The sequence below is a fragment of the Oncorhynchus gorbuscha genome, linkage group LG22 (genome assembly GCF_021184085.1).
Source record: "Oncorhynchus gorbuscha isolate QuinsamMale2020 ecotype Even-year linkage group LG22, OgorEven_v1.0, whole genome shotgun sequence".
NCBI lineage: Eukaryota > Metazoa > Chordata > Actinopteri > Salmoniformes > Salmonidae > Oncorhynchus > Oncorhynchus gorbuscha.
The window spans coordinates 36785175-36798884 of NC_060194.1; the positions used below are offsets into that span (position 1 = coordinate 36785175).

The 13710-nt window shown below is 44.5% G+C and overlaps 1 protein-coding gene across 2 annotated transcripts; it reads left to right on the plus strand.

The window, feature by feature from the left end:
* Nucleotides 1-527: 527 nt before the first annotated feature.
* On the plus strand, nucleotides 528-12359 carry sema4e (semaphorin 4e). Of its 2 annotated transcripts, none has more exons than XM_046322381.1 (15): nucleotides 528-779; nucleotides 5593-5973; nucleotides 6272-6417; nucleotides 7364-7423; nucleotides 7549-7647; nucleotides 7749-7848; nucleotides 8198-8308; nucleotides 8492-8643; nucleotides 8774-8949; nucleotides 9627-9783; nucleotides 9994-10216; nucleotides 10302-10417; nucleotides 10530-10693; nucleotides 10814-10866; nucleotides 10945-12359. In XM_046322381.1, exons 2-15 carry the CDS (start codon nucleotides 5865-5867, stop codon nucleotides 11610-11612), a joined length of 2334 nt encoding a protein of 777 aa, XP_046178337.1. In that variant the 5' UTR covers nucleotides 528-779; nucleotides 5593-5864; the 3' UTR covers nucleotides 11613-12359. The 2 variants fall into 2 exon arrangements, with proteins under 2 accessions (XP_046178337.1, XP_046178336.1); XM_046322380.1 differs by lacking the exon at nucleotides 528-779 and adding an exon at nucleotides 3341-3641.
* The last annotated feature ends 1351 nt before the right edge of the window (nucleotides 12360-13710 follow it).

The following is a 13710-nucleotide window of genomic DNA, read 5'->3' on the forward strand; positions in this document are numbered from 1 at the left end:
CCTTGTCGACTTGATGTTCAAATGTTTAAGTTGAAATTGTGCTGAAATAGTGGAGACAGTGCTCCTGTTGTCTTTGTACTGACTTGCGGTAACTCTGGGGTTCTAAGTCAGTAGTTGTGTAGTAAACTGTCAGAAACACTGACTTGCGTGATAACTGTTTGCTACATGCAATATTTGCTTTGTGGACTTCACCTGACAGATGCTGCTCTCTGGTTTTGTGATGAAACAAACATTGTGTGTAGTTGAATTTATTCTGCCACTGTGTCACTGTTGTGTTTTTGTTGTCACACCTTATTGTATATCACGGTGGCATATCAACGAATGGGTCATAGAGCAAACAATGCAATTATTACAACAGGTTGTAATATGGCTTTTTTTACTGGCTTGGCTTCCTCAGTGACTTGACCCACATACCACTACTGTTTATTTGTGGTAATAAAAAGACTTCCTGTACGTTGCTCAGATGCATCATCATGTTCTTGCCCTCTCTGAGCTGTGGTTGTTCCAATGTATACCAGCAGCTAGAAGCAAAAGCAAACATGAATGGGAGAGTCATAATCTACTGGCTAAAAAACATATTGTCATTCTGTTTTGTTTGTTGTGCCATAGTTGGGCTATAATATCACATTTCAAACAATAATGACTGCCATGTTACATTCCTTACCTGGGACTAACCAACTAAATTGACTAATCTTAAGTGTAAGTTGAGGCGAAAATGTCACCTTTTATAGTGAAAAGAAGAGAATATGCACCATAATCGATGCACACTTCATCCAGTGGTGAGTACAATACAGACCACTGTGCATAGTGTTTCACCACTGCAATGGGAGGAAATCCATTATAGGTACTGTATTAAGATCATGTTAGCGGTGATGGATTCTGTGATATTAGAGTAGGATGGTCATTCACTGTGTTAATTATTAATGGAACATTCTTCTGCGGAGGGAATGACTCCGTCTGGACTCTGGACTGCATCTTAAGCTGCCCTGGTTTTTGTAAGGGCCACAAGAACTTTATGGGGAAACAAGTTATGCACTCAAGCATGAGATAAGCAAACAGTTAGCAGGACAGATACGATTGTTAGTTGCTTCAAGATGTAGTTAGGCTAAATGCTTTGGATCAATGATGGAGCATTCAATGATTTCATATTTTCTTTCCAACGAGATAGGTCCCTAAAACCTGCTGTCCCCACTATTACAGTGCTGGAAAAAGTGTCCAATTGTCATACTTGAGTAAAAGTACAGATACCTTAATAGAAATAACTCAAGTAAAAGTGAAAGTCTAAAAGTCTTTGGTTCTAAATATTCTTAAGTATCAAACGTAAATGGAATTGGTAAAATATTCTTAAGTACCAAAAGTAAAAGTATAAATCATTTCAAATTCCTTATATTAAGCAAAGCGGACGGTACCATTTTCTTGTTTTTTACATTTACATTTACATTTAAGTCATTTAGCAGACGCTCTAATGTACAAATAGCCAGGGGTACACAGACATAATTTACATGTGTGTTTAGTGAGTCTGCCAGATCAGAGGCAGTAGGGATGACCATGTGTTCACTTGATAAGTGCTTGAATTGGACCATGTCACTCTCCTGCTAAGCACTCAACATGCAAGGAGTACTTTTGGGTGTCAGGAAAAATGTATGGAGTAAAAAGTACATTATTTTCTCTAGGAATGTAGTGAAGTAAAAGTTGTTAAAATATAAATAGTAAAGTAAAGTACAGCTACCACAAAAAACTACTTAAGTAGTACTTTAAAGTATTGTTACTTAAGTACTTTACACAACTGCTGTACTGTCCACATTTGACTTGAGCACTACACTAAACTACACGAAAAAAAAGTATTGTTGTAGGAACTGTCTTCATTAGCATTTGTAGTATTGTGTTGTTCAAGGGGAGCGTGATATTTCAGTCATTTTTATGTCAGACCTGTCGGGACTCGCCTGTTTTTCACGAGAGAGCGCGCTCACCTTTTCTACCTCGCTCACAGCCTGGTCTCAAAGACTAGACATAACATAGTAAATGTAAATCCGAGACGCTAAAATTAGAATATGTTACGTTTGGTATGGTTCCAAAAGACAGATAGTTACTTAAAACCTCTTAAGGATCTGCCTCTTTTCTTTTCACCTGAAATGACATACTCAAATCTAACTGCCTGTAGCTCAGGCCCTGAAGCAAGGCTATACATATTCTTGGTGCCATTTGAAAGGAAACACTTTGAAGTTTGTACGTGAAAGGAATGTAGGAGAATATAACACAATAGATCTGGTAAAAGATAATACAAAGAAGAAAAAAAACATTTTTTGCACCATCATCTTTGAAATGCAAGAGAAAGGCCATAATGTATTATTCCAAGCCACGCCACTAGATGGCAGCAGTATATGTGCAAAGTTTTAGATGAGTTTCCAATGAGCCATTGCATTTCTGTTCAAAATGTTGTATCAAGACTGCCCAAATATGCCTAATTTGTTTATTAAAAACTATGTTCAAAATTGTGCACTCTCCTCAAACAATAGCATGGTATTATTTCACTGTAATAGCTACTGTAAATTAGAAAGTGCAGTTAGATTAACAAGAATTTAAGCTTTCTGCGAAAATCAGATATGTCTATGTCCTGGGACATTTTCTTGTTACTTACAGCCATATGCTAATCGCATTAGCCTATGTTAGCTCAACCGTCCTGTGGAAGGGACACCGATCGCGAAGTTAAGGCAAAAACGTAAGTAGGTTGGTTGGTTGGTTAGGGTTGATGGGTGGGCCTATAACCCAAAGGTTGAGAGTTCAAATCTCATCATGGACAACCTTAGCATTTTAGCTAATTAGCAACTTTAACTACTTACTACTTTCTTGCTACTTTGCAACTACCTAACATGTTGGCTAACCCTTCCCCTAACTTTAACCCTTAACCTAACTCCTGAACTTTACCCTAACCCCTAGCCAACATATCACATGTTTTGCACAGTGGAGGCTGGTGAGAGGAGCTATAGGAGGACGAGCTCATTGTAATGTTTCAAATGTAATAAATGGAACGGTATCTCAAACATCATACATATGGAATCTACCTTTGACTCCATTCAATGTCTTCTATTCCAGCCATTACAATGAGCCCATCCTCCTATAGCTCCTCCCACCAGTTTTAAAGCACATTTTACAAATTTGATACATATTGTACATTTTGCAAATAGTAACATATAAACGAAATTGTAATTCATAGAATAATATACTAAATGGGTGATGGACATACACAAACTAATACATACCATATGAAATGTAACATATTATACTGAAAGGAATTGCTCGGAATATATGTACATAATAATACGAAATGCTCAGAGACCAGGTTGTTCAATCAGAGAGAATAATCTGGCATGCTGACGGAGCCATAGCAGCAGCGGTATCTATTCAGGTCCTTCACCGCGGGATCTGAGCGCCTTAACTTTTCCCAACAATATATCCGAAAACAACAGTCCCTTTCAACGGATCCGACAGAGACAGAAGGGGGAACAAGGACAGCCGTTTAGCCACTGCCTCTTTGTGGAAAGCGCTTGGCTGTGGGTTTGTACTGTGTTTGAACCAAAGAGCAACCAGACCTGGGCAGTTTCTTGTACACACTCGAGAAAGAACACCTTTCACCTTTAAAGGTAGGTTTAGTCTCTGATTAATATATTTTTTAAGGTATATTTTTGTTACATTTGTCATAAATGTATAGTGGGCATAATGAATTTGAGCCTTGATACGTGTGAACAAATTATAAACTCTCCCAAATGCTAAACTACTGCGTGCATTTATTTCTGCCCATATGCACCAGACAGGTGACTGATAGGGGACAGAAGTAGAGTAGCTGTTTCCTGTTTTGAGTTACGCAATAGTTTATTACTTTAACTTGTTTGCCAACAGTTGAGGTATTAGGTATGACATTTTATCATTTAAAAAAAGTGTTTTAAATGCAACTTTTATTTAACTAGGCAACCCAGTAATAACAAATTATTATTTACAATCACGGCAAAACCCGGACGACGCTCGGGGCATTTGTGCTCGGCCCTATGGGACTCCCAATCACGGCCGGATGTGACACAGTCCACAACGTTACACCATTCACTGCTGAAGTTTGTCAATGTGTCAGGGTATAAACTATTTGGACAAAGAAATTAAACTAAATAAACTACACAGGAAGGTTTTTTTCTGCAGTTGCACCACTCACAGACATGCAAACAGACATGTCTCTTATTAGAGATGTGTCTAAATATGAATGCCATTGGTGGAGCCGCAGCATGTGCAGATGTGTTAACCAATGGAGCCTCTTGCCTCGGGTAAATATGTGAAACATCTGTGACATGCATTATGTGACATGCTGTGACTAATCTGCTACACAACCAGCACTCTGACTAATGACACTCCTGGACACACCCACCGTAGTGGGGAAATCCGATCCTCAAAAGGATTGACTTGCAACATTGCAACATTTACAGAACAAGATTGTACAACTGCCCTTGTTCTTGTGATGGTAGACCTGGGTTAGTTGTATTTGTGTGTGTGGCATGTTTAACTACACGTGTGGGGGCCAGAAGTCCCCACAACAGTAGCACACAAACCAACGGTGGACATTTTTCCACCCCCTACAAGGAAAAAGGCTATTTCTAAGGGATTTAGGGTTAGAATTAGAGTTGAGGGTTAAAGATTATGTTCGGGTTAGGTTTAGAGGTTAGGGAAAATAGGATTTTGAATGGAATCAATTGTGTTAGTAAAACAAGACTGTGTGAACTGAACAATATGTGTTTTTCACAATTTCTACCGCTATTTCCCCTGTCCTCACAGGATTTGGTATTCTGTGAGGATCTCTTTTTGTGTGGTTTTGTTAGGTCCAGACGAGTTGAAGTCGACACTCCTGCACCCCACTGAAAGCCTTTCATGCCCTCACATTACCATCACTATGGCTGTGACAGTTACTGCTGCGCAGACCATAGCTCACATCACGCTCTTTAACCATACCTTTCTCTAGCTCTTCTCTTTCTTTCTCTCCCTCAAAATATGTCCCCCCTCTCCAGTGTTTCTCTTGCTTTCTCTCTTGCTCTCTCTCTCAGATGGGCCAAAGCAGTTAGCGGGCCAGTGCCTGTGCCTTTTCCCCATGCTATCCATCTTACCATAGACCCCTCTCTCTCTCTCTCTCTCTCTCTCTCTCTCTCTCTCTCTCTCTCTCTCTCTCTCTCTCTCTCTCTCTCTCTCTCTCTCGTCTGTGCCATCCATCTTACCATAGAGCCCCCCCCCCCCTCCTCTCTCTCTCAGATGGGCCAAAGCAGTTAGCGGGCCTGTGCCTTTTCCCCATGCTATCCATCTTACCATAGACCCCCTCTCTCTCTCTCTCTCAGGTCCATGCCATCCATCTTACCATAGACCCCCCTCCTCTCTCTCTCTCTCTCTCTCTCTCTCAGGTCCGTGCCATCCATCTTACCATAGACCCCCCTCCTCTCTCTCTCTCTCTCTCTCTCAGGTCCGTGCCATCCATCTTACCATAGACCCCCTCTCTCTCTCTCTCTCAGGTCCATGCCATCCATCTTACCATAGACCCCCCTCCTCTCTCTCTCTCTCTCTCAGGTCCGTGCCATCCATCTTACCATGGACTCCCTGCTGACAGAGGCCTGTAGAGAGATCAGAAGCCTGTGCTGGAGACTGGCTCAATCACACAGCCATCTATCCTCTGAACACAAAGTAGGCCTAACACGTAGCCTGGGTCTATGAGTGCCTCCTGCTTTCTCTCTACCAGACTGGATTTAACACAAACTGGACTGGATTTAACACAGACTGGACTGGATTTCCTTTTAAGAGCCATTTGAGGAACTAAATTACATTTTGACAAGGAATAAGCCATGTATCCTCTAGTGGTCGTAATTTTCTTTTGGCTTCTCCCTCTCGCTCTGACGCTGGACGCCCATTCGCCACTGGACTGCGTTCCGCGTAAAACTGTACCCTATCATAGTAAGTACTGCTCTTGCATTTAAGTGTGTCCATCAATATCTATTCACTGCTTCTGTCTATACTGTTTGTGAATATATCTACATATTATATTACTGCTACAGCCACAACCAGGTGTCATTTGGATTAGGGGAAGGTTTATGTTTGTGAATATAAAGGTTTATGTAACTGTCATATGTGGCAAAAAAATAGTTTACATAACTATCATCCGGTGTAACTGCAGGTGTCTTTGTGAGTAACTATTGATGTCACTCCGTACGACTTCCTGTATCCTTCAATGTCACTCATTCTGCTGTACTAGGAGAGAATGGTCGTATGTTCGGTGAAGAGGGTGTGTGGAACTACTCCACCATGCTGCTGAGAGAGGACCTGGGTCTGTTGCTGCTGGGAGCCAGGGAGAACATCTACGCCCTGGACATCAACAACATCTCCAACAAGAAGTCCTCCGTAAGAACATTGAAGTATTACAGTTTAACAGATTGCTTTGGCACTTACACTAACAGCTATGACAGGATGTCCCGGAAGAATCATGTCTCATGTTCAACATGCCTTTGCAGCAGTGACTCTTCCTGGTGTTGGGTTCTAAATGAAGAGTAAAAACTCTTGGACTATTAGAAAATCTCAAAGTTTATTCACCCAATGGGTCACACAGCTGCATAAGACCAAGACATTCACACGAGCATTGGTATTTAACCCTTCCTCCTATGCTGAGTCTCCTGATAAACATCTGAACAGCCAATGCATCTCTGTTGCTAGGCAGAACTTTAGTGATATCTGTTCTTCCTCACTTCATCTGACCTGACCTCGACCCAAATTCCTCACTCCTCCCCAACTCACGGCTGTCCTTTTGACTTGTACCAGATTGTGGCCCTTCTCCTTTCCATAGGAGCCCCGGTGTCTAACAATAACATATTCTGACAGTTTAAACACTTTTAAATACAGTACAAAATCTCTGTGTGTGTGTGTGTGTGTGTGTGTGTGTGTGTGTGTGTGTGTGTGTGTGTGTGTGTGTGTGTGTGTGTGTGTGTGTGTGTGTGTGTGTGTGTGTGTGTGTGTGTGTGTGTGTGTGTGTGTCTGTGTCTATGTTTGTGTCTCTTCACAGTCCCACTGTTCCATAAGGTGTATTTTTATCTGTTTTTTTAAATCTAACTTTACTGCTTGCGTCAGTTACCTGATGTGGAATAGAGTTCCATGTAGTCATTGCTCTATGTAGTACTGTGAGCCTCTCATAGTCTGTTCTGGACTTGGGGACTGTGAAGAGACCTCTTCTAGGGTTTGCATGGGTGGCCGAGCTATGCACCAGTAGTTCAAACAGACTGCTCGGTGCATTCAACATGTCAATACCTCTCGTAAAGTGTTAATCTTCCAACTTTGTCTTCCATGTCTTTTTCAGGTAAGTTGGAAAGTGACAGAGAAGCAGCAGAAGGAGTGCAGCTCCAAGGGGAAAAATCAGGTCGGTCCAGACCAGTCAGTGAACTGATGCTTTCTCTGCACATTTCATGGAGCTTTCCCGTTTCATTTGTATATACATATGTGCATTATATGCAGATAGCTAAATAAGTAGATACTGTGTTGCAGATAGAGTGTCAGAATTATATCAGGGTCCTGCATACGATGGAGGATGGCAGGATGTATGTGTGTGGGACCAAGGCCTTCAACCCAGAGTGTGACTACATGGTGAGTCAATGGAAACACAACACTCCTTATGATCAACTCCGGTCATAACCTGTAATAGTAGATATCATTCACAAGTGTACCGCTCATCTCTGTCCTTCCAGTCGTACAAAGACGGGGAGTTGACTCTGGAAAACAAGGCAGAGGATGGCAAAGGGAAGTGTCCCTTCGATCCATTCCAGAGATTCTCTTCCATCATGATCGGTGAGTAACTACTGTCAGGAATCCGGGAATATCAATCTCCTTAAAGTCAGAAAAGGCTAGTTTACGTGATGCAGGTCTGATATTCCTGATCTGATAGCTTGTTTGAGTTGAACCCTCTGGACCCACAATGCTCTCAGGTGAGGACCTGTGCTCAGGTCATGTCTAGATGGGATACAGCTTTTGTCAATTTGACGTTAAAAGTGTTCTCACTTTGTTAGCTAACTCAAACCCTTTTCCTAAACTTAACCTTCTCCTCAAACCTGCTATGTGAATTCTTCTTACCTGCTGCGTAAGTTCTCCCAACCTGCTACAAAAAGTATGTTTTTGACAAAAGCTATATCTCTTCTAGACAAAACCCTCTATTCAGCCACATCAATGAACTTCCTGGGTTCTGAGCCTGTGGTGATGCGCAGCTCTCCCTCCTCCATACGCACTGAGTTCAAGAGCTCCTGGCTACACGGTAAGACAGTCTTCTTTCAACTCCCTTTTCTTTGTTTTTCAACAAGAGGTTAAGTCTTTATAGCCTGGTCCCCGATCTGTCTGTGCCGTCTTGCCAACTCTTATAATGGAAGCATAAGCACAAACAGATCCTAGAACAGGCTGAAGTCTTTAGGTTGATGTCTACTACATTTGTCTTTGTCAGAGCCCAACTTCATCTCCATGGCCCAGATGCCAGAGAGTAGGAACAGCTTAACGGGTGACGATGACAAGGTCTACCTGTTCTTCACTGAGACCGCTGTGGAGTACGACTTCTACAGCAAACTGGTGGTGTCCCGCGTAGCACGTGTCTGCAAGGTGTGTGTCCCACGGTGGCATTGAGAATTACTTCTCTCCTTAAAGGACCTTTGGGTGCTTGTATAATATGAAGATATACCCTTATTGTCTGATGGCAGCTTCATGTAAAATCTCTGTCTCTGTGTCTCAGGGGGACCTTGGGGGCCAGAGGACCCTGCAGAAGAAGTGGACGTCGTTTCTAAAGGCCCGTGTGGACTGTCCTGTTCTGGAATCCCAGCTACCCTACATCATACAGGACACCTACCGCTGGTGTGAGGAGGGAGACTGGAGAAGCTGTGTGTTCTATGCTGTATTCACATCACAGTCGTAAGTTGAACTCTGAAGTGTGTGTATGAGTGTGTGTGTGTTTTGCTTATGTGAGCACCACGACAGATGGACCTGACTGTTTTAGTTTGTGTGTGTGGACCTCTCTGCAGTGTGTGTCTCTAATGCTCTGTGTGGTTGTATTCCAGGGACAGGGTGGACCTCTCTGCAGTGTGTGTCTCTAATGCTCTGTGTGGTTGTATTCCAGGGACAGGGTGGACCTCTCTGCAGTGTGTGTCTCTAATGCTCTGTGTGGTTGTATTCCAGGGACAGGGTGGACCTCTCTGCAGTGTGTGTCTCTAATGCTCTGTGTGGTTGTATTCCAGGGACAGGGTGGACCTCTCTGCAGTGTGTGTCTCTAATGCTCTGTGTGGTTGTATTCCAGGGACAGGGTGGACCTCTCTGCAGTGTGTGTCTCTAATGTTCTGTGTGGTTGTATTCCAGGGACAGGGTGGACCTCTCTGCAGTGTGTGTCTCTAATGCTCTGTGTGGTTGTATTCCAGGGACAGGGTGGACCTCTCTGCAGTGTGTGTCTCTAATGCTCTGTGTGGTTGTATTCCAGGGACAGGGTGGACCTCTCTGCAGTGTGTGTCTCTAATGCTCTGTGTGGTTATATTCCAGGGACAGGGTGGACCTCTCTGCAGTGTGTGTCTCTAATGCTCTGTGTGTTTGTATTCCAGGGACAGGGTGGACCTCTCTGCAGTGTGTGCATACAGGGTATTGGACATCGGCAGGGTGTTCTCCGAGGGGAAGTACAAGACCCCGGTAACCGTGGAAACGTCCTTTGTGAAGTGGGTGATGTACAGTGGTGCCGTGCCCTCCCCCAGACCTGGAGCTGTGAGTCAGACTGACTCTTCTTTTCCTTTTGTCTTCTCTCTCTCTCTTCCTGTAACATTTCTTTCATTATGATTTTTATTCACAGTCTTTCCCTTCAGATTATCTATAGATTTTCAACAGACCAACCTAACCTTGAAAGTTTCCTGATTAAAGTTGTACGTTCTTCCAGGCTTGAATAAACCCTCCCTCCTCTCCCACTCCACTTTCCAGTGTATAGATGACGAGGCTCGTAACCAGGGAATCAGTCAAACTCTGGACCTGCCAGACCGGACCCTGCAGTTCATTAGAGACCGGCCCCTCATGGACCAGGCTGTTCTGCCCATGGGAGAGCGCCCCTTGCTGGTCAGGAGAGGCACTGCCTTCACACGCATCATAGTACACAGAACACAGGCCCTGGACGGGAAGAAATACCATGTCATGTTCATAGGCACAGGTGTGTGTTTAATAACTCTGAACCACTGTGTATGGCTTAGTTGCCCACATACAGTATCAGCACTGATGTGTGTTTCGTGTCTCAGAGGGTGGCAGCGTGTTGAAAGCACTTAACTACGATAAGGAGATGTTCATCATCGAGGAAGTGCAGCTCTTCCAGCCCCGTGAGCCAATCAAAGTCCTCCGTTTCTCCAACACAACGGTAACGTAAAGCTCTATTTCTTGTCTGTTCGGCAGCTGAAATCTGCTGTACAGTATGTATGGTAGTGTAAAGGGTGTGTGTAACGTGTGTCTGTGTGTGTGTGTGTGGGTAGGGTCAGCTGTACGCAGGCTCTGAGTACGGTGCTGTTCAGATGCCGTTTAGTAGCTGTGGTCGCTCTCGCACCTGTGTGGACTGTGTCCTGGCCAGAGACCCTTACTGTGTCTGGGACAGAACTACAGCCCAGTGTATCTCCCTGTCTACAGCTAACACAGACAGGTATGGTGCTGCATAAACCAATTGTACTTTTTCCTTTGATTACTTTTAACCCATGTAGAAGAACAGAGATCTGATGTACTGTTGGTTAACTCCCTGAACACCTTCCCGTTTCTGTCTCAGTGAACTGATCCAAAGTTTATGGGTTGGAGACTTCTCTCTCTGCCCCGCCTCAGGTGAGTGTATGTGTGTCTATTCTATCTTTTCTGTGTGTGTCTGTCTGTGTGTTTTCTAACCAATACATTCTCTTCCAGACCCTGTGAAGACTGTTAATCAGACCATGTGGCTGGGTGGCAACGTGAAGCTCCAGTGCCCCCCCACTTCCAACCTGGCAGAGACCCACTGGGTGAAAGACTCCCTGCCCCTGCCCTCCTCACCCCGCAACCAGATCCTCCGAGACAGCCTCCTTATCCTCAACGCCTCTGCCTCTGACACTGGCCGCTACTGCTGTCTGTCCTTGGAGCGTTCCCACAGCGGGAAGTACACCACCACCGTGGCTGAGTACCAGCTTAGAGTAGGTCTAGAAGGGCTCTCACTCAGACCTGAAGCCCGGACCGAGGGCCCTTCCCTGGCAGCGCTGCAGGTGTCAGTGGCCTTCCTAGCGATTCTGCTGGCTGTCCTGCTGGGGTGGAACCTGTACAAGGGACACCTGTCCCTGCCTGGGCCCTGTGGGAGAGTAATAGGAGCAGGGAGAGGGCAGAACCAAGGTGCCCCAGAGGAGGGGGCTGCTCACATTGCCGTGGCCCACCTAGAGGTCTCAGAGCCTGGAGAGGCGGAGAGCAAGGCCCTGGTGTCTGGAGAAGGAAACTGCACCAGTAATAACAACCACTCTACTGGGGAGGTGGCATTAGGAGGGGGTGAGGGGGAAGCCGGAGTTACTTTCCCCTCATTGCAGTTCATTGATGATGAATCAGAGATATGATCTTACTGCCAATGGTATTTCAGTTTGCTTTATTTTTTGACTGTATGCAGTCAGTATTCAACGGGACTGAACAGTATGCAACAGATAAACTGTGACTGGATCGGACCAACACACCTGTAATGTTTTGTACAAAGAGGTTGGAAGAGAACTGTATTGTTTGTGAAACTATGATTGCGTTCTGCTGACGTGACATCATTGACTGTGTCATCGACTGACAGATTGCTATAACATATATGGTTAGCTGATATGTTAAATACCTATCCGAGTGTTGTAAGATCTGGCAGGCGTCAGCAACGCCTGAGCAGAGGAACACACCCTATGATTCTGTTACCAGCCAATCAGACACAGCTTTTCCTGCTCTAGTGCTGGATTGGTCACGTTGAACTGTGGTGGAGGGGACTGGTTATCAAACTTGTTTTAGATTTACGAGCACCTAAAGCATGAGAAACTTGTGACCCACTCAAATGAACAACCATCTCTGCCAGTATCCAGCACCCACCTCTAACAAGCACTGAGCGAGAACTACACGGATAGGTAGGAATTATCCTAAGTAAAACATTGTCATATCAATCCAATTAATTTAATATCTTATTTTTCTCAGTGAGTCATCCACTTTATTCCAGAATGTTTTGTTAGGTGGTCCCTCTCTCTCGTGCCATTTCTAACCTGTCTAAGTACGTGCCTTCTCAGGATCCTGTTAACTGTATCGTGTCAGTGTTGTCTTTATTAAAACTCTTTCTACTTTCATTGTTTTTGGTGTCACCAATGTGTGTGTATATAGAATAACCAATAGGCTTGACAGGTTTCCACCTGGGACAGGAGTGGACTTGCTAACATTGGGGGTTAATTATTCTTAAATGGAACAGCTGTGGATAGGTCAGCGTTCCAGTTAGGGGTGGATTCAACCTGTATCGCTGAAGTTCAGCGCTATAGTGGGCAAATCTTCGATTGAGAAACCAATGCAGAGTTTATGGTGAATGAGATTACAGATGGAATCCTGCCCTTAGCCAATGGTAAAGGAGATACTTTACTCAGTGATTTGTTGACATACTGACTGAGGCATACTTAATGCCACTGAGGAAAATGTAAGTTAAGATGTTTCTTTAATTGAATATGATTTATTAGACCGTTTTACCTCGCACAGCTCTGATTGCATCAAATGGAAGCCAGCTAGGAAAATAATCTTTAATATGTCATTTCAGAGACCGGTACAGTTGAAGTCAGAAGTTCATATACACTTAGGTTGGAGTCATTAAAACTCAACAAATTTCTTGTTAACAAACTACAGTTTTGGCAAGGCAGTTAAGGACATTACTTTGTGCATGACAAGTCATTTTTCCAACAATTGTTTACAGACAGATTATTTCACTTATTCACTGTATCACAATTCCAGTGGGTCATAAGTTTACTTACACTAAGTTGACTGTGCCTTTACACAGGTAGGAAAATTCCAGAAAACGATGTCATGGCCTTAAACTTCTGATAGGCTAATTGACATCATGTGATGGGGCGGCAGGGTAGCCTAGTGGTTAGAGAAGAGGGGCGGCAGGGTAGCCTAGTGGTTAGAGAAGAGGGGCGGCAGGGTAGCCTAGTGGTTAGAGAAGAGGGGCGGCAGGGTAGCCTAGTGGTTAGAGAAGAGGGGCGGCAGGGTAGCCTAGTGGTTAGAGAAGAGGGGCGGCAGGGTAGCCTAGTGGTTAGAGAAGAGGGGCGGCAGGGTAGCCTAGTGGTTAGAGAAGAGGGGCGGCAGGGTAGCCTAGTGGTTAGAGAAGAGGGGCGGCAGGGTAGCCTAGTGGTTAGAGAAGAGGGGCGGCAGGGTAGCCTAGTGGTTAGAGAAGAGGGGCGGCAGGGTAGCCTAGTGGTTAGAGAAGAGGGGCGGCAGGGTAGCCTAGTGGTTAGAGAAGAGGGGCGGCAGGGTAGCCTAGTGGTTAGAGAAGAGGGGCGGCAGGGTAGCCTAGTGGTTAGAGAAGAGGGGCGGCAGGGTAGCCTAGTGGTTAGAGAAGAGGGGCGGCAGGGTAGCCTAGTGGTTAGAGCTTTGGAAGGTTGCAAGTTCAAACCCCCGAGCTGACAACGTACAAATCTGTCATTCTGCCCCTGAACA

Bases quoted from the DNA above. Each gene is read 5' to 3' on its own strand.
- sema4e (XM_046322381.1), top strand. From the start codon at position 5,865: ATGTATCCTCTAGTGGTCGTAATTTTCTTTTGGCTTCTCCCTCTCGCT. The intron at 6,418-7,363 runs GTAAGAACATTG...TGTCTTTTTCAG, and splicing joins TCTCCAACAAGAAGTCCTCC to GTAAGTTGGAAAGTGACAGA. The intron at 10,217-10,301 runs GTGTGTGTTTAA...TTCGTGTCTCAG, and splicing joins TGTCATGTTCATAGGCACAG to AGGGTGGCAGCGTGTTGAAA.